This window comes from Clinocottus analis, unplaced genomic scaffold (genome assembly GCF_023055335.1).
Source record: "Clinocottus analis isolate CAN_PGR_092001 unplaced genomic scaffold, fCliAna1.0.p SCAF_15, whole genome shotgun sequence".
NCBI classification, from domain to species: domain Eukaryota; kingdom Metazoa; phylum Chordata; class Actinopteri; order Perciformes; family Cottidae; genus Clinocottus; species Clinocottus analis.
In genome coordinates this window covers 13,237,325-13,261,552 of record NW_027175876.1, presented here as the reverse complement: position 1 = coordinate 13,261,552, position 24,228 = coordinate 13,237,325, and the positions used below count along the sequence as shown (strand labels likewise).

Genomic DNA, 24,228 nt, shown 5'->3' with positions numbered 1-24,228 from the left:
TAGAAAAGCACTATAGAAATGCAAAAGTCGATAAAAAAGTTCATCAATATGCAAAAAATACAAAAGAAATCCTCACCCGTGGCCGTTTTTTCCCTTTTGTTGAAAAAGTGTTGATGCGCTAAATAGGATATGTAAAACGCCTGATCACATGACTTGTTAGTGCCAATTTCCATATTATAATTCTAACAGTAATTTAGACTCAGATGTTTATATTATATTATTTAGATTCATATTATTGTCATTGCATAATTGTATTTTATTTGCATTTCAGTTCGAATATGTTTTGCACATGCATTGATTAGAATATTCATAGATAAGTTGTGACGTTTGAGCTCATGTATTGTTGTACACTGTCGGACCTTTTTTTACTGTGACACAAGAATTCAGTAGAGGACGGAGCGAAACACTGTTTTCTACCGTCGTTGAAATGCATACACGCGTAGACTCGCTTTGTCCGTCCAAGAGTGGTTAAACAAATGAATTTATTAAGAAACAGTTACTAATGACAGTAAGGGTACTTTAGCCACTACATGACTGATCAGATGTTTCAGCTGTCTGCATCTTCGTGGATGCATATTCATATTGTCCTCGTCTCTGGACGACATAAAACACGGCCAGTACGAGCTGACATGAAAGAACAATTCAAACTTCCAGAAGACGTCTCTCTCATTATTCTCCCACAGATGCTTCGGCACCCGATATGATTTGTTAGGGTTTCTGGTTTGTGACATCTACTTTTTCTTCTACTCTATTTACTGGCAGATTCTAGCCAATGCACAGTGTTAGCGCCACCCTCTGGTGGTCAAAATGCCTAAACTTGACTTGGAAACACGGCTACTGGATGACACTGTCCCTGAATATAGATTAGGTCACAAGCCAACAAAAAAAAAGCAAACCGCTTCGCATTAAGATTGCGGGATAACTGTCGTCACGATAACGTGATTCCTTTCATGTTTGGACAGTGTGTTAATCACAAAGAGAGAGAGAGAGAGAGAGAGAGAGAGGGGCGGCATGTCAGAGCTCTTGTTACCTAAAGGCATGATGGTGCAATATGTATGTGTAGATACACCTGTCTCTGTAGTACACCAACTGGTCACAGTCCGGTCCCCCATGCCCTGTGAGCGAGTAAGTGCGTGTGTGTGTGTGTGTGTATGTGTGTGTGTGTGTGTGTGCATATATTTTCACCCTCACATCACTTCCTAAATTAGCCCTCTCAGTGTGGCTGCGGCTGCCAGTGGGTTGTCGAACCCGGTATGGCCATTCCCTGGACGGCTAATGTGAGTTAGCATCAAGCTCGACTTTGCGCGTTGGAACATGCACTTCAGACTCGGAAGGATCCCTCTCTCATCAAGGCAAACAACAGATCGGCAAATACAATACACTCTACTTACTGTTCCTGAAGCAATGAGAAGAGGTACTGTCCGGTACAGGTCGTGACCTGAGCAGGGAAAGGAGTCGGGTCAGGTCACGACCAAATAAACACAGGACTTTCATCAAGGAGACGGCTGTCCTGTGTCCCGCTTGAAACCAGTAACTTGCTGTTTCGTCTTTGTGTTTGCGAAGTTTCACTTTCCCTTTCCAAACAGTAAATTGAACCCGAACCTCAATCTTTCTTCTTCAAGCTAACAAAGTGGTTTGGTTGCCTGAAACTTAAGTGTTTTTGTTTCAGTCCACGTTGGTAGCCACATGTTTACTGCGACCGCAGTGGAGCGCCATTGTTTTTGAGGCACTGGGTCCTGACCACCGAGCGTCCGTATGTGACGACTTGGGAATGAGAACGAGCTGGCCTCGTGCGCTGAGTGCCACGTGTTTCTCAAACGTCTTTTTTTTTGTTGTTGTTTGACGCCTGTTTGTGAATCACGTGGCCATTCAGTCTGGTGTGTGCGTGGTCTCGAAAGGCAGCTAGAAGAAGAACAGAACGAGACAAGGGCAAAATAAACAAGGGAGAATTTGACGTGAGGCGGTGCCAGCATGGTGTCCGGCTTCCAGGCGCTGAATTCTCCGACGTTGCAAGTCTCTTGGTGCTCGCCCAACAGTGCATTACAATCAGTCACATCGGTGGATGTTGTCTTTCATCTTCCTCACCGCCCGGCTTTGCAGCACTTTTGATCTCAGCGGGATATTTCATACCATTGCGGCAGGTTTTTGTACATTTCTGCATCTTTCTGCAACAATAAGAGCTCTTGCATGTATTCTTTAAAAAAAATATGAAAATAGAGAAAACTTGCGAGAGCAATGTGAAATTTTTCTTTTGCTTTTCTTTGCCTTATCAACACTGTTGTACCCTGCAGCCCACTCACACATACACACATGATCACACGCGTACAAACACACGCATACACACTTGCCTCTGCACACAAACACACACCCACACACACATGCATGCGTACAGACGTGGCGTTTGAAGTTTTTTTTTTTTTGACGTGGGCGAAGCCTCTGTGTCAACTCTTTCCTGTGGGGAGACTTTCCACTTGCCTTTTTTCCATGACTCCTCTGAGCGTGAGCTTTTTTTTCACAGTCGACGGCTGATTTTCAACTTCTTTGCATGCGCTGAATTTATTGTTTGGAATAAAAGGCTTCCACCTCAAACCCTGCCCCCCGCTCTGCGCCCCATCCGCCTTTTTTTCCCACCCAGGCTCCATTAATAATGAAGCACATAATCCAGTCTCGGGCAACCTCATGCTTGCAGCCTCTTGGTATGCCAATCATTGGCCTAATTAGCACAATATCTGCTTCTTCCTTGGCCGCTGCTGGAAAACATGCCCCATATCCTAATCTGAATCCCTCAAAGGCCACTTTCCCTCCTGTCAGTGATGGTTTCTGGACGTTTACTCTTCCTCCGTGAGGTGGTTTTCCATACTTGCTGACTGAGGTGTCTGCAAACACCACGCTTGTTTCCTTGTTGGTTCAGCCAATCGCACAGGAAGAGGCTTAGACGACGCATTGTTGTGTGTGCAGGTGTACCTTGTCAGTATCAATGCGAATAGAAACAGGAAACACAATAAGCGTCTGCTACACTTTTCTAGAATCTGTCAAAATCTATATTTATCTCCACCAAGGAGGTAATGTTTTCAGTTTTCGGTGTTTGTCTGTTTGTCAGCAGGATTCTGAAAAAACTACTTGTCCGATTGTTGTGAAACTTGGTGGAAGAATGTGACGTGGATCAAGGGTGGAACCAGCCAATTTTGGGGCTGTTCTAAATCACGGAGTGGATACGGGTACATATTGTTGTCTTCCTTTTAAAAGGCACTATGTAGGTCATTCAGAGTCTGGGTCAGGATTGCCTTCACGCAGATGTCACAAGCAAACATGGAGGTGGCTGAGCCAAAATAGCAGTGGCTAGCAATGCCAACAGTGCCGCCACCGGCAGTGTTAACCTGTGAGTGTGTGTGCGGGAGGGGGTCACAGGAGGGAGCATTCTCAGCTTGGGTAGACATTATGCTACTCTCTCTTTACATTGCAAAATACTTCAGTGAAGCTACGAGGCTGCTCTCAATGTTGTATGTAGAACCTTAGCGAGATTGCGAGAGGCATTCCAGTGCCCTTCGACCTTTGAACCTATCATGCTGTAACGTCTGGCTGATGTTGGGTGAAATAAAAACCAAATCAAAGACATTCATTGTCAGACGTGTCAAAGAGGAGATTAAACAAAGACAAATGAGCCCTGACACTATCTGACACCAAGACGGAGCTGGAGACGCAGCAGCTCTGCTTCAGACGTTTGACACAAGGAGCCCAGTCTATAGATAACCCTAGTGTTTCTATCACATGTGCAGCGCGTTACCATATAAGACAGCAATATGACTCACCCCGCTTACTGACCTACTATGTGGGAAGTCATGATTCATGCAAGCTGCATTTAAGCAGGCAGGGCCCAAAAATACTCTGGCATGCCATCACACAAGCACATACACAACTATCACAAACGCACACTCGCACATACCTCACTTGCTCAGTCATACTCACCACCCACAGACACTGATAGGCTCAGATGCTGTCGGTAACACACGGTGAGAGACATTAGAAAGTTGTCAGAGCAAAGACTGGAATAACAAGATGACTGGATCTGAGCTGATGCCTTTTTGAGGTAATGCCAGCGTACGCTAGCAGCTGACAGTTCAATTGTTTTTCTATTTCTGTGACCTTGAATCGATGGAAAAGGTGATCCCTGAGATCTTAAAGTCAAAACTGGTATGACGCAATAGCTAGCCTTGGTGAAACCATCTTCATAGCATTTCTGCCATGCACGATACCTCGATGGCATCTGCTAAAGGAAAATTGATTTGGCTCTTCGGTGTTCGTCTTAGTCTTAGTCAGCAGAGTACATCTATTAATAGCTTCTTGAGTGTTGTCGTGACAGATGCAGACGCCACCATGACGGCAAGTTTTGAAGACGAGTCTTAAAAAGTTGTCTTCTAACACCTGGTTTGGAGCACGAACCACCTTGTTTCCGCATCCTGCACTTTGCTCGTCTTTCTGTTGATCGCTGGGATTGAAACGGTCTAAGATGCTCCACTCGAGCTTTTTTTCTCCTCTCATGTCAAAGACAGAAGCCTCAATGCTTTTTTTGTCCAGATGTTGGTCTTCTCCGATAACGGGTTTCTTAGCACGTAATCCCGCTGTCTTTAATGGTTTCCGTGCCGCTTGTGCTCCTCGCTAATTGTTTCTTTTCAAAGGTAAATCTCTGCAGTGGTTTGAGTATTGATTCGCGTGGTTGAGGTCACTGCCGGAACCTTTCCATCGCTGGGAGATGAAGTAGCTCTGGTGGTAATTAGGCCGATTGCAGATAGACGCAGGTTTGTGCTCTCGCGCCCTCACAGCCGACCTATTCATCAGTGTCTGCGGCGAGAGGTGGCCCGCAGCTCGGTGGCACACAGGGGAGGGGGGCTCAGCCACCTGACCACACTGGAACTGGGTTTTCGAAGGACGCTACATGAAGGAACGAATTTGAAGTCCAGCAAGGACATTTCTCGAGTCCAGTTGAAGCTTCTGCATGAATACCTTGTCCGGGCGAAGCTTTCTTTGTTCGGGGATTGATGCTTTAGTGTCTTTGCTCAGTCCCCGGATCGAAGCACAGGGAGACAGTATGGATTTCTATCCGGAGCGAGAAGCCACCGATCCATTTATAGATCCACAAGTAGCCTCAGATGACTGAGCCCTCAATATAAGGTTTTACCTTGAACTTTCTTGAACACTGGCAATTGTAAAAAAAAAACTGTCACATCTTGCAGACATCAAGTGTGAGGGATCCTTTTGCTTTCACGCAATATATTTCTTCGGCTGTGTTTTTCACAAGACACCCTGGTCTCCTGAAACTCCCATTCCCATTCCACAGAACTGCATTGTCCATTGTGATTCGAGGGAAACACATTTTCTCCTTGATTAAGTTATGTTAAATTAAGTTACGATTTATTATCTTTCTATGTTTCTTATGTTTCCTGTGTGAAGGAAGAAGGTGTTATTTTAAGCCAGGCCATGATATTTTATGAACCAAACCATTTTCTTTTGTTTTGTTTCAATTTACAACATTAACGAAATGTGGACCACTATTTTCATTGCTCAAAACCTAATCGAGGCTGCAGTTTAGTTGTTTGGGAAATGTCATTTTTATTAGAGATGATGTTGCACAAGAGGACCTTTGTTTTGAGTTTGATTGCAGATGTAAAATAATTTGAAAACTCTCTCATTATACTTATCACATTCCTCAGTATGTAATCTGCAGATCACCAGCAGTGTGTCTCAAATGTGTCTGTCTTGCATATGTTATCTCAGGATCAATATCAGCAACACAGTGACCTTGTGGGGGGATGTTTACCTTATCAGCAGTGAGGAGAATGAGAAACCTCTGCCATTTATGTTATTGAACTTTCTGTGGCCGGAGTGGAAAGCCCCATAAAGTTGTTCGCCTTCAATCTAGTCTCATAATCTTCAATGCAGGAGATCACTTCAAGGATGCTTTTTGCTTGTTTGATTACAAAACACCAAGATTCTATGTTCCTTTCCCATCGCTCTTACTTCGAGGTGTGAACAAACTTGTTGAAGGTTTTGCCAAAACACATGGAAAATTCGTGCACCTTACCCTTAAGATTTGTTCTCTTTTTTGATTTTGAATGTATTACTTTGTTATTTCTTCAGTCATAGTTTTAGTCATAGTTTGCTTGTTGCAATGCAGAGACACATCAGGCGTTCTTCCTCGTACTGAGAATGACCTTAAGAGCATGGTGATAGATGGCATGGTGATAGATCCTGAACAGTAGGCTTTTTGTCTGCCAACAGTTGCAGATGAAATCCACATTGAGTACTGAGACTGTCAGGAACCAGCAACAACAACCTTGTTTTAAGCCTTGATGACGGTGCACATTTGTTGGTGTGTCATGAGCCACAAAGGTCAAAGAGTTGTGTCAATAAAAAGACAACCACATTATGCTAAATTATAACATAACATTAGGAATATTTGGACAGTGAAAACCATCTATCAGAATTTAAGTACAACAAATCCTGGATGATTCAATTTCTTCAAATTAAATTGACCATTTAGACCAGAGTCTTAAACAAGTAGGTGAAGGAATGCAATGAAAGCAACAGAGAGGGGGGTGTGATAGCAGAATAGCCAGGCAGACATTTGATGAAAGTGAGGAGCTTTATCCTCATTAAGATTCTATATTACGGCCCAGAGAGACCAATCCCAGTTTAATCAATCCCTGTGGCTGGTATCCCAATTGATGTTGTAATGACCCATCAACACGTTTCTGATGATCTCTGCAGTTTGTCTTGCTGCGAAGCACCATTCTGGGTATGATTAGCAGCACCACCTGGGCACTTGATAAATATTAGAGGAGACCACCTAAGGTTTATTAAATATATGATGTACTGTATGCCGAGACATGCTCCAACCTTGGACACCAAAAATCTCATGAATTTCAAATGTAGTGTTTAAAGTCAATTCAATCAATGTGCAACTTTCAGCCAGACAACTTGCAATACAAGCTGGTTGAGTTTAAAAGACGTCAGTGTTTACCAGGCAGGCTGAGTTCAAGAAAAGATGATTGAATTATGGGAAATGTAGGATTTTCAGAGCTTACCTATACTGAGTAAATGTGTCTAATACGACAATATTGCAGAGCTCCAGGCTTGGGCACACCTCAGGTGCTGGAACCCATGGTGGAAAGTTATCTGTGTTAAAGTGGAAAATCACTTGTGTTTATCCCGCTTCCTTATTGATGAATCATGTTTACATGCCACGTGTGTCATGTGTTATACTGCACAGTGTCTTTTTTTTTTTTTAATAAAGTAGCCTATTGGGCATGTATTTGATATATTATATCAATACAACGATAATATGTTGATACAACTGTACCTCATAAAGTTAGGTAACCTCGTTTAACCAGCAAAAAACTGACCTTATGAGTAGGTTAACTTTAGCTAATGTTAGCTAGCTATGCTAACATCATTGTCAATTAACATTACGTTAGCACAACAACAGGAAAGAAATGCAAAAAAGTGACTGTAACCATTTCCGCTATAGTTTGCCCAATGCATTAAAATAGCCAGCTAACGTCTTCGCTTTATTTCATCCACCGGTGGCTATTAGCTTGTGAGGCTAGTGCAAGGACTTTTTTTCCTGTGTATAGTTAGCTTTTGCGCTAACCACAAATTCCATAGAAGAGTGGACTTTTAAAACTTTATCTATCACTCCGACCAACGGTGCTTTAAAAACTGATCTGAGGGTTTGTGGAAGCAGATAGTTTCACTTGAGGAAGTGAAACCCCTCCAAAAATATCATCTGCATGTTCCATTCAAAGACAGTACATTGCGTTATTAATTTCATGACGGAAAAAGGTTTGTTTTGCTTGTAAACACCATCGTAAAAGCGGACTTGCAAGTGATTTTCAATTAGACTTTACATTGCCTGGCCATCTTTATCTCCATCACCAACCATATTGGTATTTGCCACCTTGTATTGCTCCAAGGGCAATCGTTGCTGTTGCCTAATTTGATCATTCCAATTAAAACCATGTTCATCTTCAGTGTATTTTCAGTCACCTGGTAGGAGTCCTTCCCCCTTAATTGCACACAGTGACCCAGTGTTCACATTAGTCTGCCTCCGACTGTACAGGCTCATTGGATAATGCCATTAGACTGTAGCAGCAGCCGTTGTGACTAACGTTGCTTATCACAAGCAGCCACAGGGAGCATTTGTGTTTTGTCACAATCAGGCTGAATATGTTCCGCTTGAAGAAATCATCCTAATAACTCAAGAGATGTTTAAATTATTGTCCCGCAGTAAGCCGTGCATCAGATCCTCTGTCTTACATTTCAGTTATTTGCAACAACTCATCACTTGCAGCTGGTGTTTGTGAATGTGCCTGTGGGCCTCGTTCTGCTCCGTGCTGATTCATCGTCTCCCTGTCTGAGGCACTTCATCTGTTCAGAAATGATAGAAAACACTCCCAATGTGTTATTGTATCGAAAGAAGAATATGCATCCGCTTGCCAAAAATGCAATCCGATCTTTCGCGCTACAGCGTTTCTCAGAAATGGTCCCTAGTATTACAACAATGTTCATATTTTTGTCTTGACTACCGCTTCGATTGGAACACAGTTATCGCCAAGATCTGGGAACATGCAGACGTTGCTCCATGAAATTCCAGAGGCAAGAAAATAATACTGAGAAAATCAAATCTTGGAAAGAGAGAAGAGAGGAAAAAAGCTGAACAGTAAGAGTATGTTGACATCCCACATGGTCTATAGTCCAACATCGCCGTAGTTGCCTTCTTTTTGATGTTTAAAAAAATTCCCGGATCTCAACAATGATTTGATGAGTACAATCATCGTGACTGATAGAAAGCATTTATAAAAAGACCCAAGTCATTGAGAAAACTATTTCTACTCAAGGTTCACTGATTCGCTCACTCTTGAGCTTTCGCCCACATCACAGTTAAACTGTAGACTGTAAATCAACTGTGTGTGTGTTTGTGTATATATATATATATATATATATATATATATATATATATATATATATATATATATTGCTTGAACACCTGAAGCAATGATGGGGAAATAAACAACCTGAAGAGAAATTGCAATGCCAATTTAGCCCATCGTCTTGCTGTATAGGTGCAAGTGCAGACGTGTCTCAAAGCATCTGAAAAGGTAAATTATGTTTTTTTCTTTACGATAGGAGCAATCATGATTCTGCCCTCGGGGGGGTCGGCTTAGCCCCCAAAGTCTTGTCAGCATCCGCCATCGCTGATTTATGCATTCTGTTCCATCATGACCTCGTCCTTCCAAACAGCCTGCACATTATTATGCTAAGAGAGAGAGAGAAAGAGAGAGGATAGACATCACAGAGCACATTATGACACACAGTCAGACGTTACCACCCTGCCCTCCCGCCCATCCCACTTAAAGTCCCCAAACTAAGAGCGCGTGAGATGACAGTGAGGCCAAAGCTGACTCAAACATCCTGCTGTTTGTCCTGTTCCGCTCACTTAATTGGCTCTGTGAATGTGTTTCCCCCTTGTAGTCTTCATTTAGCTCCCCTAATTTATTGATGCATTAAAAAAAAGCCTAAGACTAACCACTAAGGTATCTCAGCTGCGTTTCCATGGTTATAATAAATGACACCTGTGATCTGCAGATTAAACATGGCTCACAGTTTGTGGTGTGTGTTGCAAATGGAATAATGTGACAGTGAGCCTGGAGCAATGTTTAAAATTTCAAAACCATCCTTGCATGTCTATCAGTATAACAATAATTGACAACAATTCAGATGAATGAACGTTGGCTTGTTTCAGCTTCTCAAATCTGCTGTTCCAATCCAATTTATGAAATGAATATCTTTGGACTTTGGATTTTGGCTTGTTGCGGTGGGGACATTTAGCAGTTTGAGAACAGAAACTTGGGCTTCAGCAAATTTTAAAAAACCTCCTCAGTTTGCCAGAATCTTCAATTTCCCCAGGATGCATAGTCAATTAGTTTTTCTTCAGTGTGAGAAAATATACTCGTTTCCGAAAATGAGTTGAGAAGATTGATACCAATCGTGTGTGTCTCTTGATGACAGCTCTGGCATCAGCTGGCCTAGCTTAGCATAATGACTAAGCTTGTAACTTCCCCTAGAATCACATACTTCTAATTTCACTAACAGAGGTACAGATTAAACAAATGAGGTGCAACGTGTTAATCAGTGAGCTTTAGAGGTGTTGGTACATATTTTTTACTTTGTACAGAGCCAGGCTAGCTCGGTGGCTTCCCTCTGCCTCCAGTCTGTATGGTAAGCCAGGCTAACCATAACAGGTTTCCAACCCTGTACTTAAAGGAATATTTCACGCCCCAAATGCCCAATTGTAGATCAATTACTCTCCACGTTTTACCTTGAATTATATTAGAATAGTTTTGTCTTGATGTTAAACAGTGGCCGTGTTTAAGTGTTTACAAACTTTCCCACAGCTCATCCCATATAAAGTGTCATTTATCCAGTCGTATGCTCACTACTTCCCAAAACATACCACTGGTCCATTTGAGTCTAAGTGTGATTTTAGCCAACATACCTGTGTTTTCATCAGCAGTGGCTGATGTGTTTCAGATAGCAAAAGGTACATTGAAAAGAGTGTAACCTCGGTCATAATTGTTAGGTACAGGAGGCTGCCTTCAGCTCCTTCTGATGCACACACCCTATATACAGTATGTGTGGGACTATCTGCTCACACGTGGCGCACCATTGCTCCACAAACATAATTGCTGTAATAAGTAATGCAGAGGTGACGGGTCTGCAGCAACATTAATCTTCATCAGCGGGCGCGCTCCAGGAGCATCCAGCGGGAAACCCTGGAGTCAGCTCTGGCCGCTGCTGGAGCATCCTCATCACCGTCACGCTGTGCTTTTGATCTACACAGGAATGCGAGCAAGTCACCGAGAAGGCTAGCGGCGGCGGTAGTACTGGGGCAGAAAGAGCTGCTGTCAACAACTGGCCCGGAAAGTGAAAAAAACAAAACAAAAAAAGAAATCTTTTGCATCCATCAGCACTTATCAAAATCCTGCCACAACCTGCTATTTTGTGGTGCGTTTGTCTGGGTATGTGTCCGTCTGGATGAGTGTGTGTGTATATGAATATGCTTGCACTGTACGCGTGTTTGTGTCATCCTTGCATTTTCCTCCCGCTGCAAAAAACCCATCCAAAGTCCAAGTGAAGCCGACGTGCATTCCAGAGTAGAAATAGCATGTTGGGATTGCTCTAAACCTCGCAACCGCATCTGGAAACATTATTCTTGGAAGACGGGTCATTATCATAGAAAGCCAACGGAGAAACGTTTGGTGGAAATAAGCTAACTATACGACTGTCGGACCAGCCAGAACCACAGAAGAAGTCTGGACTGACATTGTTCCACGGCAGCCCCCCAGCACCAGACTTAGTCTGCCGTCGCAGTGCACCGCTCCAGTCGAATCATTGCTTCACCTCTGTCCCAGGTAAACAACTGCATCTACAAATGGCCTGGTTGTGATGCAATCAGTGGCTCAGTGTGGCCTTCCAAAAGCCAGCCCACAATTCTCACTTCCCCTTTCGGGGACAAGGCTCAGTTGTGTCAGACGCCGATTCTTGTCGGATGCGCAGCAGACAGCAGGTGACTGCAAGGTGCTCTCCGACGTCAATGAGACATCAAACTTAACCCCTTTCTTGCACCCGATTGGACAAAAGCACGGCCAGCGATTAATCTGGTCAAAGATGCCTATCGTTCTGGACATGCCCTGAACTGTCGGCCCCAAATCAGTTTCTTCATAAACCTGAGGTCAGAAATAGGTCACGCAGTCACTGAGTCATTTGTATTTTGCACCCGCAATGACTGGCCTATATGTATACGTGACAAGTTACGTCATCAACTTAAACACTTCCCACTGTTTGTTCCACAATCTTACACAATCGATTATATTCTTGAGAAAGTTGTTCAGTGAATGCTTCTACCAGTTAACCCACTTTATATTCTAGATCTCAGATGTCTCATGCTCACCTTTACATTATGTTTAATATTACATTTACTGTACATTTAGTTCATTTACAATTTTGTACAACAACTATCCTGATCAAAGTGTAGCTTCCGGGGGGAAAAAAGCGCTCATGCAATAAGATTAGCAAACACTTACACACAACGCCGTACTGGTGTGACATGAGTTCATTCATTCAGCACTCCTGTTTTTTGGGGCATTAGCAAAGGGTCTATATGACCCTTTGCTAAGTGTTGACCCTCAAGCGCGGACTGACCAATCATACCAGGGGTTGCACAGCTTTACGGCTGTGCACTTGGATTAGACATTCGATTGTTTCAGATTTCCTTAATTTCCAGTCTGGTTTTGTGGATTTGGAGCGAGGCATGGTTAAACGTCGTGTAACGGTAATACTCGTTACCCGGAGAGGTTGGAAAGACCTGAATAATTTTCCCAAAAAATATATATATTTATGCAGGGGAGTGCAGTCAGTGACAGTGTGGCTGCACGCTAGCTCTGACAGTCTGACGGAGTAGCAGCGGGGTGCGGTACTTAGTGTAAGGTCAATTGTCAACTGAATTAATTGCCTTCAGAGGGAAAGCTGTCACTGCTAGTGATGAGGATCTCAGATGACCAGCTGAATGTGTGTGCCTTTATCAATATATATATTTTTGAATGTCTTAAAAAACCCATATAGTTGACAGAAATTCCATTTCTATTCATAAAATAAGCTGTCAATCGAAATTCAGCAAGAAACTTGTAGCATTTCAGATTATTTTCTCTCAAATCATAGCAAGAAGACATTTAATCCGAACAATTCCGTGAATGAGGGCAATTTCTGTGTGTAATCACGTTTTCGAGACCTCTGCATTTGTCGGATGGCTTGCAGGCCAACACAACAAAAAAAATAGACACAGGAACTTTTCAGAGGGGAATCGCAGAGTGAAACAAGGACAAAAAGACAAAATCACCCTGTGTCAAAGCATTCATTCTCACCCCCAAAAAATAATTTATTCCATGAAATAGCACACAAAATTATACTCTCGTTGAGGGTCCTTGAGTGAATCCTCACAAAAAAGAAATCAGGGTTTTGGATCAGCGAATTAAAAGTGTCAGCAGATGACAGAGAGTTCATCTCAAACTTGTGACCGCAGGCCCACATGCATCTGAGTAGCTCAACTCATGTAAAGGCTCCTTTGATGAAGTTATGTGTCGATCTGTGTGTGTGTGTGTGTGTGTGTGTGTGTGTTTCTGGTGGGATCTCTGAAGGGAACATAGCTGTGCATCAGCCATCGCTGGGCGAGTGGGGGTTGAGCGTTTTGCAGGAAGATGAGGGCTTCTCGGAGTCTGTGTTAATGGTCCTCCAGACAGTCACATGGTATTCCATTAGTTTGTGAAGCAATCGGAAATAATCGGACGGGAGGGAACAAAATATAACAGCTGGATAGAGCAGGATCTGTCAACTTTTTTAATGTCCGGTGCTAATTTGCAAAATTAGCATTTTTATTTACTGCCTGCTGCAGGTCTTGGTTTACAATACAGCGACACTAATCTATATCTCGTATTACTAATATATAACATATATTATTGTCTGCGGGTCAATGTATGTGGTATACAACATACTTAATGTCTCTGAGACGCTGCATGCAGCGTGAGAAGACGCATCGCCCAAAGGAATAACATGAGATTAGACAAGTATATGGCAGTAATGTATAATATGGTGACTGAGGTCTTTATGTCCGCGGTGGCGGTCAGAGGAATAAATGCTCAGAAATCTTGTGTGTTTTATTTTAGTAACTTCTCGGCTTCGGAAAACATCAACAACACGTGTTGAGGGAAAGCTGTGGCCTGAGAGGCTCATAGGTTTTTATTTAAACAGAGGTATATGTATGTAAAAACCCAAACTGTCAGTCCGTCGTGGCAGTCCTAGTGTTATATATATATATATATATATATATACCGACCTGATAAAGTATAAAGTTAATAAGGGCCCACGTTACACACCATTCCTTTGATTGTTTTCACTAAACAACCTCCGTGCTGCCTTTTGGGCTCTCGTCCTGTGATGCAGCTGCTCCCCGTGCTTATTGTTCCCATTCCCCTCCAGCTGATGTTATCTTGCTGAGTGTCTAAGCTGCTCAGCATACCTTTACAGTGAGCCCTCCTTAGATTACAAACACATGTGGATATCTCTAAAAAAAAAAACGAAAAAGCACAGAGACAGTGCTTTTAAGCGGCACCTTTTTATTTAAACGTAATTGCTCTCTCAAAAAGATGGTGTGATTGTATTTGTTGATGATGTGATTAACCTCATTTGTGCATAAGATTTGAATGTGCAGCCGGAGGCGTGCGAGTGGAAGCGTGTGGGCAGCTGATGCATGTATGGATGTCCTGTGCGGGTTCTGCCTGCTTTTTAAACGTTAAAGAGCCAGCGAGCATGTGAAGCGGACAGCGTCAGTTAGCCAGACTTGCATGTGTTGGACCATGAGGCTGGCTTGCAGCAAGCGGACCGCCGGGGGCTGATGTCAGCCCTTGCGGTATGCGCTCGTTGGGCTCGGCTGTAAACTGACCTTCTCCCCCCTTCCCTCCCCTTTCCCCTTTCCTCTGTTGTGCTTCTATTTCCAGGGCGTGAGCGGAATGTCCGTGGATGAGAAGCCTGAAGCCCCCATGTATGTGTATGAGTCGACAGTTCATTGTACCAATATCCTCCTCTGCCTCAACGACCAGCGGAAGCAGGATATCCTGTGCGATGTGACTGTCCTGGTGGAGGGCAAGGAGTTCCGCGGGCACCGGTCCGTGCTGGCCGCCTGTAGCGAGTACTTCCTCCAGGCGCTGGTGGGCCAGGCGGAGAATGGGCTGGTCGTTAGCCTTCCGGAAGAGGTACGTCCATCAAACGCGCCATTTCCCTGACAGGTTTTCTCTTGCAGGGGTTGGAAGAGCTATTGACTTTCGGACATTGTTACCCTGAAACTCCCCCAGTGGCACCGGGACAAAAAGCAATAAGCAATACTTGCCCGGCTTTCCGCACACTCGCCCCGCGGCCACCCACAGTGATGCGTGACCACTGGCCCTCTATCCACCCTCCACCTGAAACAAACATAAACTCAGCTCAGAACTTTTGTCACTCGCGTCGAATGCTATGCATTGATTGAAATGGCGTTATCAGTGGTTATCAGCCCCATATATTTATGGTTGAGGAGGGGCGATGAATGGAACAAACAAATGAAGCTGTTTGTGTCTCGTGCAGAAAGCAAAGGTCAAGTCAACTTATTGTACCTAACTTCACTTACGTACTTATTCCAACCCAAACAACTTCACCGAGATGTTTTATTTTTTTTTTGCCTCAACCTAAAGGTGATTTGTTGGAAATCACTTCAACTTTCACAACGTGGTAGGTGCAGGTCGGCCCTTCTCAATGGTCTCAATAACCACTCATGACGCCCCTTCAATCAGCGGTTAACATTTGTAATATGTGCTTCTTGGCCATGAAACAAAGCCTTACGTAAATTACAGTACCGTGTACAGTGTCCACGGTAATATTTAATATACATATAACAATCGGGGCTGACCCACTTCATTTTAATCAGCAGCTGGCAAGCAAGACGCGGGGGACTTGGCTTGGTCAGCCCGCTCTCTCTTTTACAACCAAACGCTGACACCAGGCAGACACACAGACGACAACCTCTCAGCTAAAAATAATTGATGCGATGGAGACTTCTACAAAATGTACACAGTTGCATCATGCATGTGGTTGTGTCGGAGTAGTCGATTCATGCCTGATTCCTTTATTGGTGTTAGTGCGACCTCTATATTTATTACATAAATACTGAAAATTGGCTGGTTGGTTTGACAGCATAAAGATCAACAAAATGATCCAAGGAAGTATGACACTTACTTGTGAGTTGTAATTATTTTTATTTAGTCATTTGGCCGATGCTTTGGTCCATAGCCACATTAACAGCTGTCTTGTAAAGCCCAACCACATGAATCAACACATACACTTTGTCAAACAACACAACAGCGATCCTGTCCTTTTTCCCATTTATGTTGATGGAAAAACCTTTGAAATCCCTTCGGGTGCTTTCACATTAGCAGTTTGGGTTTTTTGGGTCCAAAACAAGATGAAAGTTTAGATTTCAGTTCTGGTCCACTTCATTTTGGCAACACTCGAACTAACGCTGGCACAGTTAGTGCATTCTCAACTATCCGACTGTTTAAACTTCTTTTAACTTTTTCACATTTACTTACGCAAGTACTTGCTTAGGCATGTGAAAAGATTGTGGTTTGGCTTAAATCTCCAAATAAAGAATTATCTTATCTTTTCTTATCATAAAATATTGCTGTTACCTAATTGGCTGCAGTTAAATAATTACTCTGTTTTTGTATTACTCTTGTTCAGTCAGGGGGCTTTTGGGCTTTATTTGTCCACTTCAGACCAAATAGTGTTTGAGAAGGTTACTTTGGCTTTATGTATTGAGACACACTATCCAAAAACCTCACCTTAAATCTGTGCTTAACTGAACATTCAGAGCAGAAAACATAGCAGAAAACTATTTTCTATGTGAAATACAGAGCCCCCCCCCCCCACCACCACCACCACCACCACCACCTCTCCACCCCTCAGGTTGTTTGGAATGTTAGCGCTGTTAGCACGGTTAGCTTCGAGCCACCAGCTCAGCCGTCTCCATGTTGAGAACTGCCTGGAGGCAAGAGATGTTCTGAAATGCTCTGTCGTATTTGAGCACCTTGAACTCCATCTGCTTCATTTCTGATGTATTATTCCTTCCCAACTCTTCACTTGACATTTTAAATATCTGTTGAGTTATTTCTGGCCCCTGTTCTATTTGCGGTGCCTTTTTTCTGCAATGAGAGAGGATCTCGATAAAACAGTGTTTAATTTTCATGTGTGAGTATAAAGACACCGCAAGGTGTGAGAAGGTGCATTATTGAGCCGATGAGACTGCGATTACCAATTAGCACCTGTCAGCTGCCTCTGCCGCCATTGTCGGTGGCAGGAGGCAGCGTTTTCGGGGCGAGATTAATGCCACCTCGGGCTCAGCGCTCATCAGGTTTAGCAACACTCCTCACTCTTGCTCACCTCAGCTCTCACACTGTCACTTTCAACCGTTCCCCCTTTCGAGCGCTTCCACGGCACAGACGATGAAAGCGCCCCCGTTGACGTATTGATGTCACACAGCCACGCTCACGCGGGCGCACGTACATTACATGTGTGTGCTGTGAAAACTGGGGCACATCCCGCATGTGAGTTGTGGCTCCTCGCTGGGGCCGGCGCGCGTTAATAAAGTAACGCCTGTCAAACGACTTTGTCGCTGCGCTATTTGAAAAAGGAGTCAGCGTCATATTGTCGTCTTATGTGAAATGAGCATATGGGGCCTTTTTTCCTTCCCCCCTCCTTAACTCAAAGAAGGGACTGCAGGGAAACGGCTCATGGATGCTCAAAGCGGCATCTCTTTTCATTCACTCGCTGTACGCATGAATAATGCATGAGCTGCTGTGTGTTTCAGGTGTGAGAATGTGCGTCCGTGTGCATGTGTGTGTGTGTGCATGTGTGTGTGGAAAGTAACATCTTGTAATATGCCAAGGAGAGAGAGTTGCTCTATTTTAGGTTTTAACTTCCCTTTGTCCATCCCTGTTCGATTTGACAACATTTCATGTATTAGTTTTCATCATTTTATCTAAAGGGGAAAGACAACTTATGATAATGATGTATCCGCTTTATTCTGTCACAATGGACACTTGAGGTAACTACATCATAGTCAGCGACCTCAAGCTAATGGGACCACAAACTATGTGAACAGATAAAAAACAGACAATAAGGTATTGACTGAAATGACCCAAGTAGTAGTATTGCAACTTCTCCGGATTAACGATACCTGCATTTGATCCTTTCTGTGGACAGATCTAGAAAAATATTACCATTTATATGGCTTTGCTTGGAACCAATCACTTAAAGCCATCCATATTTTGTATGTAAAGTAACTCGTAAGTACAGAACAACTGTGAAATAAATATAGTAAATGTCATAAATTAAAAGTACAAAGTGGCAACTCATGAGAATACTCAAGGTCAAAAATAACAAAATGGCCAATGGCTTTTTACTCTCTGCATTTATTTAAGGTGGAATTCCCCTTCAAAAAGCTTTTTTCTGCCCTCAGCAGATGTCATCTGACTGTCTGTCTAGACCCAGTCGCATCACGGAGAAATGTCACCTCGTTGACGAGGCCTGTCACGTTTGTTTAAGGTGCCTGTCACCCTCTGCTTTTGCGGTCAGTGACTGAAGCAGGATGACGCATCCCCGCCCCGTGTCTGAGCGATGATGGGGGAGGGCTGGGTCGGTTCAGAGTAGCAGCCTTGAGCTGTGGCTCGGGTCACAGAGAGGATACATTCAGCAGCTATATACCGAGAACTGCCACCTATGTGTAAAAAAAATGTTTTTAAAAAGACCTCGGCTCCCCATTGGGGGAGAAAAAGGAAGGTTGGTGCAGATGAAATGCGAAACAAAGACCACCTCCCCCACAACCGTCATCACTCTTCTCTCGTGGTCCCCGCCGCCCTCCGGAATAGCCGGGGCCGAGCGCTGGTGAGTGACATCATCTATATCTAATGTGATTGTGGGCTTGCGGAGGGGCCGCCCGTTTCATCAAGGGGCTTTGTTGGCCATCACATCATGGGAACAAAACAATCCTGCTTTATCTCAGCGCTGCTGTCGTCCAGGCCAGCCGGACGGCCGGCAGAGGGAAGGAACAGAAGAGCCACGGTTTCCATGTTGGGCAACGGAGGCTTCACACAGACAGACACACACACACACACACACACACACACACAGGGTTTCTCCACATCATGTTTCTTGTGAGCGTCAGAACAAAGGGGGATTCATAAGAATCAGCGTGCCACAAATGTAAGCTGGGGAGAGGATTTTTTTTAAAGAGGGCCCTCCACTGGAGAGGAGCAGCCATCATTGTGACAAACACAGATGACCTCCATATAGTTGAACCGTAATTAAAGCTGTGACTCAACCCTCACTGCCATGATCACGGCAGACTGCTGCCTGTCAGCTAGTTATTAGCGCAGCATGTTGCCTTTGTTCACCCGTACAAGAGGCTGATGCTGAATATCTAATGATGCTCTCATAAATTGTAGCAGAAATCTAATTTGATGTAGTAATTACGTTTGCAAATAATTATCTTCATTCCAAGGACTGGCTACTGCTTCGTCTGACATCCAGTTTGGTTCTGACTGGCTGTAAATGATGATGGAAATGATTTGAGACCACTGTAGGGACACTGGAGGTCTCCAGAATGTGGCGGATAATCAATGCTACCATTTCTGCTCTCTTGTAAGTTTTATTCTGGGAAGAAAAAAAAGAAAAACCAGGAGAAAGCAGCCCTGTGATTCAGCAGAGCGGGTTCACAGACCTCAAACCACCTCCTGTTTGTCAGTTCTTTCCTTAGTCATGAGCCAGGGAACGCTGCACATTTTTCATCTCGAAAGAAAACACACACACACACAAATCAGAGTTCAGTGTATCCACCTGCAGTGTGTCACAAAGGATTTGCTGTGAGTTATTTGAACAAGAGTAAAAGTCTGAAGTGCTGCTTGTGTTCTTTACACCACACAATTCGAAAATGTTGGATGGAATACGAAAAAGATTGTTTTTTTAATGGATTATCTAAAAGTAGCCTTGGCAGCAATGGGCATGGTGGTTAGAGCTGGGGTGAGGGTAGGGGTGAGAGCTCTTCAATGGCTCTCCACACTTAAGTCCATTGATGATGGAATAGTAATATGGGGAGATATGACCCTCAAGGCACCTGTGTCATGTGGACCCCCATTCTGCAATAAGAAGCCCCCAAAACCATAACGTGTCAGTGGAGGGGAAAGATTAGAGGAGCAGTATACATAAGAGAGTGTGACGTGTTGGCAAACACAGCTGGGGTTATTCATCCAAGCTGAGACGGTTGGGGTCTGAGCAGACTGGTGCGAGGATTAAAAACCAGGGCAGATTTCCAAGACAAAGATGGGTTAGGTTAACAGAGAGAAGGGGAAGGTTTGGAGTAGGATATTAAATTATCTCTTCGACTGCATGAATGTACTCAATTAGATTATGACCATAGAGTGTTTATTAGAAGTGTACTTAGTCACAGTGGCTGGCGCCATATTGTTTTTTTTTAACCAGAAGTGACATTAGAGGGTACAACTAAGTACAACTGAATGCTGAGTAATACATTTTTAGGTAACCGAAGTGTTACAATTGACTTGAAAACTTGGACGCCGTGGTAGCGACATGTAAATTAAGGTAGCCACGTTCTTATTTACTCTAAATGGAACCATCATTCACTCAATGAACATCATGCTGTATGGAAGAAGACTCGAAACTAGTGATTGAGATAATGACTCTTGGGAAAGGGGCTCATATTCTCTTAGACTTGTGTACAATGGGACTTTTTTTTTTTGCAACCAGAGAAGTTGCCTCCTGCAGGCCATTAGACATAATGCAGGCTAAAGGCACTCCTGAACCGGAGGTTGCCGCCTGTGTCCAATGTGACAATGGAGATAATTGTCAATGGAGAATTACCATAATAGACTTTTCCCAGTACAACCATCTACTGGTAAACATGGACTTCCATACTTCCTGCAGACCTGGTAATATAATTATGGATGAAATGCAATCTAGCCAGTGGCCCAGATTTGTTTGGGCCAAAGTGTTGGAGACAACAGACAATTTGAGATTGAAGTGTACAGCACTGGTTGCATTGGTTTCTTTTTAACAATGACCATGGTCTTGTCATGATCAGAACCAAGTAGATCTAGTCACCTACAGATAACCAGACCCATAGAGGTGAGGTGGCAGGTCAGAAAACACTCGCGATGGCAGCCACTGCCCAAAGTCCTAATTTGTTGTTTGGGTTTGAGGACCTATTAGACTTCAGGCGCCTCTGCTTGTGAGGTAACTAAAACGGCTGTCTGCACACAGATAGAGAAAGAGCTTGACATAGACCAGAGACAGGCAAATGTAATGCTCTTGTGGTGGTTTATTAGGGTTGATGAGTGACATCGCCTCAGGTCAAGCAGTTGATCTCGGCTCGACCTACCGAATGCCGGCTTATTTGAGGGGGCCTTACATAGACTGGCCCCTACACAGATTGCCTCGCCAGGACACTATCTCAGAAATACAGCCTATTAGACAGATGGTTAGAGCCGGGAACCAGAGCTCTGCCTTCCTGAGAATCGGACGAGGGGGTTGGGCGGTGGAAGATGAAGAGGAGGTGGTGGCGAGAGAAGCGCTATGCTGCGGCGATGGCACCGGCACTAATACCCAACCCCCTCGGTTTAGCGGGGGGAGTCTCGCTTTCCCTGCCAACGCAAGGACACATCTCGCGTGGTAAGCTGACAAAGAAGGTGGCAGGTCTTTGTTTGAGCACAAGAGGCCACTGGGTCCAGGAGCACCTTGAGCAGCCAGCCTGCTGGGACGACAGCCTGCGGCGCGACCGCCGTGTTTATGCTCTTTGTGTTTAACCTCCAAACCCGGCGTTTGGAGGTTAAACACAAAGAGCAGCTAACATCCCCCTTAATGAAAGAAACACACAGACTTCCATCAGTCTGAGCCTGAAAAACCTGCCACACACAAGGCATAGTGGACGAAGCAATTGCTGGACACTGGAGCAGAAGCACGTGTTATTGTGCTTGGGTAAATTCAATGACAAACAGCCCGAACCCTGGTGTCTTAAAACGGGGGGAGAGGTAGGGTCATGTCCTCCCCAGTGTCTGGCCTGTACAGTAAGCTGCACTGGGAGAGGATTAGGACGTACACTATCTGATTTAATCCACTGTGAGGGGGAGGTTTACTCACCCGCAGTGTAGCACCAGCAGCGCCTGAGCTTCTGCTGTCACTGAGGGTGATACTTTCCTTACGTTTCCAAATCTCTCAACGTCTCTGTGAAATGGTGTTCACCGTGCCGAGTGCCTCTTTTCACTGGTAACGCCGATGCCTCACTCATTTAACAGCAGGCCAATATCAAAATAAACTGTATCACGATGTGTTATTGCTGACAGATCTGCAAGAGTATAATTACACAGTGTTTACAGGCTGCATGTCATGTATTTTGATTTGTTCTATTTAGTATTTTAGTATCAGGTTGAGAAGTTAGAATGGGAGTTGCGTTGAGATGTTTTACAGTCTTTGTGTCAAAAATATGTTCATGTCATATTGTTGTCAGATTTCTTTTGAAATTATTTCTTTTACTGAACTGAACCTAACCAATCATTTCACAACTTTAACAATGTGGCATTGTGTTACGTGTTGTGATACGTATTGTGCTACATTTGTGCCACGGGTACTGACTTTGCGTATATACTTTTGATTCAGAAACAATTACATTCAATGTATGCCGTGGTTTTCAGAAACGTTCATTGACAAAATTCTTCCTGGCGGATGGGTTTGCCCTCCACTTACTTACATTACATGTCTAATGTGCTGCAGCTGGCTCATCACACCCGATTACACCTGACTGGTGTTTTTTTATGTTATGTGTTTCTCAGTATAATTTCTAATGCAAGCTGTAGGACAACTAGAAGCTGTCTGATATTATAGAAAGTTACTGTATGTCTGCCACACCTGTCTTTACAAAAAGACTTTCCTCTGGCCCGGGAGCTTTTCTGATCTGCAGCAGGCCCTTTGTCCCTACACATTACCTGTCGTCTGCTGCAGCACGAGAGCTTAACCCGTGATGGCGTCACGACGGTGCACAGCACAACGCGCCCGTTTCGCCTCCCGTCAGTGCCGCGACTCGGCCTCCTCATTGTCTCGTCTGTGAACACAGAGGTTGATGTCAGGTTACTCAGCAGATAGGATGTTAAAGCGTCGGCCGCTCCCTCCGTTGGAGATTGAGTGTTTTCCCCTCAGCGCTCCATTGTCATGCCATGCCATGTCCTCATTAGCATGCATGACATGCAGGAATTCGCTGGGGAGCATTTGCATGAATTAGCCCCTCTCCTCCGCGGAGGCAAAAGGCCGATGTATGAGAGCTGAGCGCTGGCTGGGTGAGGGTCGAGCGATAGTGATTTGGGGAGGACAGGGGAGAGCAGTGTGGTGTTGCTCTGCTTGTTTATGAAAGGACGTTTTGGCAGGCTTCCTGAAAAAGTCATGCCAATGGTCCGGGCTCTGTGATTGGCCACTGCCTATACTTTCCTGCCCTGTAATGGTATTGTCTGTCTACTGCAGACGCAGAGCAGACGCAGTGTCGGCCTGAAACGGCCCCAATGTGTCACGTTGATGAATTTACCTCCTTGTCTTAAGTCATATGCTAAGTGCCGCTATCAGCTGAAAGGATTGAAACGTCGCAGTGGTCAGCAAACGACCAGGAAACACCGCGTGTCTCATCCTCTTCCTCCTCTTTCGACGGCTTCCACTGCTGAGACTTTGTCTCCCTTTCCCCTCTCATTTTGTTCTGTTCTCCGGCCATACACCCCTCCCGCACTCCCCCTCTCCCTCCACAACTGAACCGCCCTCCTGTCTTGTATCGCTCACTTTACGCTTTCCTTCATTAGGCCGCTGTGCCGGTTGTAACAGTGGAGTAATCACATATGGTGCAACACACACATAAAGATGCGCTCCCGCAGGCAGCAGCTGCTGATACTGGCTGAAAATAGATCCCTGGTACGCTCAGCACTTTTCCTCCTGCAGCTTTGCTGTTTATCAGTGGGCCTGGATGCAGCCGGCCAGCCTTATTTAAGCCAGCACTGCCTCATCGTTGCAGTCGGCATGGCCAGATCCAAGGGAACTAACTCTGTGTGTGTGTGTGTTTGTGTTTGTGTGCGTGTGTGGGGGTGTACAGTTTTTTGAAGCATACACTCCAACAGGCTGCTGGAGGGATTGCGTTTTGTGTGTGCTGTATATGCAAATATTATAGATATTCATTTGTCAATCCCCGAGACACGTATTATAAAACGTTATCTTTGGTGACGTACAGAACGTCCAATACCATGACGCGGACCCACAGTCGTAAAATGGACGGCACAACCATGAGCATTTTGGACCAGTTCATGGTCGCCAATACGTTTACTGTGTTTTGCTTTAAAGCGGGACCGCGTTAAATGGTAACTCTTAGCAACTGTTGAATACACTAACAGCATATGTAGCTTTTCAGGAATTTGCAATACACTGATTAGTGGTTTTTTTTTCTACGCCAAGCATTTAGTAAAGTTACTACGAGCAACCACGGATGCATTT

General features: G+C 44.3%; 1 protein-coding gene across 1 annotated transcript in view; it reads left to right on the top strand.

Moving 5' to 3' along the window:
• The window catches only part of bach2b (BTB and CNC homology 1, basic leucine zipper transcription factor 2b), an 84,620-nt gene that overhangs the window by 40,943 nt on the left and 19,449 nt on the right, over positions 1 to 24,228 (top strand). Inside the window, exon 2 of the mRNA XM_068577277.1 lies at positions 14,607 to 14,861. Coding sequence (XP_068433378.1) covers positions 14,619 to 14,861 — 243 coding nt within the window. The 5' untranslated portion in view covers positions 14,607 to 14,618. The remainder of the gene's footprint in view (positions 1 to 14,606; positions 14,862 to 24,228) is intronic.